The sequence below is a fragment of the Sander lucioperca genome, chromosome 5 (genome assembly GCF_008315115.2).
Source record: "Sander lucioperca isolate FBNREF2018 chromosome 5, SLUC_FBN_1.2, whole genome shotgun sequence".
In the NCBI taxonomy this organism is placed as follows: Eukaryota; Metazoa; Chordata; class Actinopteri; order Perciformes; family Percidae; genus Sander; species Sander lucioperca.
The window spans coordinates 3,833,330-3,837,500 of NC_050177.1; the positions used below are offsets into that span (position 1 = coordinate 3,833,330).

Consider the following 4,171-nt stretch of genomic DNA (forward strand, 5'->3'; position numbering starts at 1 on the left):
ATTCATAAACAGAAAACTCATGAATTCAGTGTAAATACGTTAGACCGTATTGTTGCATGTGTAACAGGGTTTACATATTCTGCCGTTCCACTTCCATTATTGTTATTTAATAGCAGGTCAGAATGATTGGCTCAGGGCGCCCCCTCTCTGCAGTAGTTAAATGCCACTGGCTGTTGTCTATTCATCGCCAGTTATGAGAGACGTGCCCAAGGTGAGTTGCTGAGTGCACCACAGAGTACAGATATTGTGTATTTATGTCTGCATATTCATTGTATGAACATATGTGCACTGTGATTTATGACCAGATTAATAATAAGAGTTACAAGTGGATTGTTGTACCTTTGTCAAGGGCCAGAATGTTAAAATAGCAGCATAATGCACTTTCTAGCTACCATGAAATGTAAATGTACAGAGAAATAATTATATATGTATTTTACATCAAATTAATCGGTATTTGAATTAATTAATGAGACATTTAATAACACATTTATGTATTTAATTCTAATTTTAATTAATTAATGACACATTTAAGTAATTATTTAATGGTGTATTTATTTATTTAATTGTCCATAACTATGTAGTACTTTTTAACCTTTTAATTTATGTTCTACATATATTGTTTCTGTATTTGCACCGTATTGACTTGTTGTATATGAACATACTGGCGATGTACCATGTTCTTCACTAATAATAATATAAATATAATATAATAATATAATATAAATAAAGATCAGGTTGTGGGCGGAGGACGGGCTGCTGTGATTGGCTGTGGGCGGAGGACGGGCTGCTGTGATTGGCTATGGGACTGCGCAGGCGCACTGTGAGAACAATTGATTCACGCGGGTGTTCAGTGGCAGAACTTCTCCGGTGAATCTCCGGTAAAGTTTTCGGTTAGCTGTTACAGGAATGTGCTAACTGTTAGCCATACACAGTGCAGTCTACACTGTTAGCTAACGGGTAGCTAACAGTTAGGCCTTCCGTGGTTTGACGTTAGCTGCGAAGTTAGCCAGGGAGCTAACTAGACGTGCTGTTAGCTAACTTTAGCTTTAGCATCAACGTCTGTTTACCACAGTTCAGGTGAGTTACACAGCTGTTTACCTGCTGTTTACCTGTTGTTTACCTGTTGTTTATCTGCTGTTTACCTGTTGTTTAGCTACTGTTAAGCTACTGTTTAGTTGCTGTTAAGCTACTGTTTAGCTGTTGTTTAGCTGCTGTTTAGCTGTGAAGACGCCCCGTACAGACGCAGCGAGCTAACGTTAGCTGCTAATGTTTAGTTAGCTCAACATGAAGTTTAAATATCAGCTCGTTCTGTTGTTGTCACGTTAAAGGAAGGACAGTTTATTTATATCACACTTTTCACAAAGACAGCAACACATAGACATGAGAATACACAGGAAACACACAGCTAGTCTGTCTTTAGAGACTTATTTAACATCTGAAAACACACACGACTAAATCCACTCACATTAAACATGAATGGAGGTCAATGTGGATACAGATACACACCTGTGTCTGTGTGTGTGTGACTGACAGCAGCTGTCATGTCTTGAGTGGCTGAAGAGGAGCAGTTCTTTAGTGAACTCACTTCTTCTTCTTCTTCCTGCAGGAGGATCAGCTGACTCTCCGTTCCCACCACAGAAGAAGAAGAGGAGGAGGATGGTGTCAGAGAGAGGGGTGGGAAAGAAGAGGGGGGGGGCGGCGCTGTCTCGGGACGACTGTCTCTGTCCCGTCTGTCTGGAGATCTTCATGGAGCCGGTTACTCTGCCCTGCACACACTCCTTCTGCAAGGTAACACACACACACACACACACACACACACACACACACACACACACACACTCTCCTTCTGCAAGGTAACACACACACACACACACACACACACACACACTCTCCTTCTGCAAGGTAACACACACACACACACACACACACACACACTCCTTCTGCAAGGTAACACACACACACACACACACACACACACACACACACACACACACACACTCCTTCTGCAAGGTAACACACACACACACACACACACACTCTCCTTCTGCAAGGTAACACACACACTCACACACACACACACTCCTTCTGCAAGGTAACACACACACACACACACACACACACACTCACACACTACTTCTGCAAGGTAACACACACACACACTCACTCACTCACTCACTCACTCACTCACTCACTCTCTCACACACACACACACACACACACACACTCCTTCTGCAAGGTAACACACACACACACACACACACACACACACACACACACACACACACACACACACTCCTTCTGCAAGGTAACACACACACACACACACACACACACACACTCCTTCTGCAAGGTAACACACACACACACACACACACACTCACACACTACTTCTGCAAGGTAACACTCACACACACACACACACACACACACACACACACACACTCCTGCAAGGTAACACACACACACACACACTCACACTCACACACTACTTCTGCAAGGTAACACTCACTCACTCACTCACTCACACACACACACACACACACACACACACACTCCTTCTGCAAGGTAACACACACACACACACACACACACACACACACACACACACACACCTTCTGCAAGGTAACACACACACACACACACACACACACACACATGAAGTTATTTGCTCCCTTTGGTCCATCTGAAGGCTTTTATTGTGAAATCCCTGAGCAGGAAGTGTAGAGAGTGATTGACAGGTGAGTTCCTCTAACTAACTATCTAACTAACTAACTAACTATCTATCTAACTAACTAACTAATTAACTATCTAACTAACTAACTAACTATCTATCTAACTAACTAACAAACTATCTATCTAATTAACTATCTATCTAACTAACTAACTAATTAACTATCTAACTAACTAACTATCTATCTAACTAACTAACTAACTATCTATCTAATTAACTATCTAACTAACTAACTAACTATCTAACTAACTATCTAACTAACTATCTAACTAACTAACTAACTAACTATCTAACTAACTAATTAACTATCTAACTAACTAACTAACTAACTGTCTAACTAACTAACTAACTATCTAACTAACTAACTAACTAACTGGTGGAGGCAGCGGTGGAGCAGAGACTACCATCATGTTCTGTCTAATAACAGATTTAAACGATAACGATAATTAGACGATATCCTTTAAACTGTTTTTAAAAGTCAGAGTTAGTTCATCACTGATGATAATAACGAGCCAATGTTGAAGTAAAGAGATTATTATTATTTATGGTCAGAGACTAAATCCTGACTGGACTGGTGAAGGAGCAGTGATCTCTGAGTCCCCAGTCAGCTGGTCCCCTCTGCTGTCATGGTAACGTGCAGCATACCCGCTAGATGAAATCTCAACAGGAAACAGAGGGCTCTGGTCTGGAACTTATTACACAGAGCAGTCCTGGACCTGGGATAGGACCAGACCAGGTTCTGATAGGCCTTCTGACCAGGATGCATGCTGGGATCAGTAGTTGGATGTGATCTGACTGGTGCATGCTGGGATCAGTAGTTAGATGTGGTCTGACTGATGCATGCTGGGATCAGTAGTTGGATGTGGTCTGACTGGTGCATGCTGGGATCAGTAGTTAGATGTGGTCTGACTGGTGCATGCTGGGATCAGTAGTTAGATGTGATCTGACTGGCCCAGGTGAGGGAGAGGAGCAGGTCTGTATGGTTCTTGATGTTAGAGTAGACATGGTCTAGACCAGGGTGTGTGGACCACCTCATAATACACATATTAAATATGTCTCCACCCAGTCCTACCTGAGTTAACCCTCACCTGTTAACTAACAGGCCTACTGGCACTAAACTACAACTGGTCATCTCATCAGCAGGGTTAGGGTTAGGGTCATCTCATCAGCACTACAGGCTCGTTAGCAGGAAGCTACTGAACACATTAATCTATATATTGACTCCAGCACCAAGGACATAATCATAATCAACTACTTTGAACAGCTGATTTCACTATTCATGGTTATTACATCTATACAGGAACAGCACTTCAAAGTCAACATTTCTAACCCGTTGGCTGAGATTTTAGGGGATTATTCATCTTCAGAGTTTTACAAATCACAAGTTACATATTCTTCATTTTTATGGGGATTTCCTGGTAAAATGAAGGTTAAAAGCTA

At 41.7% G+C, this 4,171-nt stretch overlaps 1 protein-coding gene across 1 annotated transcript in view; it reads left to right on the forward strand.

Annotated features, from left to right (window-relative positions):
* Positions 1-803: 803 nt before the first annotated feature.
* The window catches only part of rnf168 (ring finger protein 168), a 13,215-nt gene continuing 9,847 nt past the window's right edge, over positions 804-4,171 (forward strand). Inside the window, exons 1-2 of the mRNA XM_031311251.2 lie at positions 804-1,077; positions 1,607-1,788. Coding sequence (XP_031167111.1) covers positions 1,657-1,788 — 132 coding nt within the window. The 5' untranslated portion in view covers positions 804-1,077; positions 1,607-1,656. The remainder of the gene's footprint in view (positions 1,078-1,606; positions 1,789-4,171) is intronic.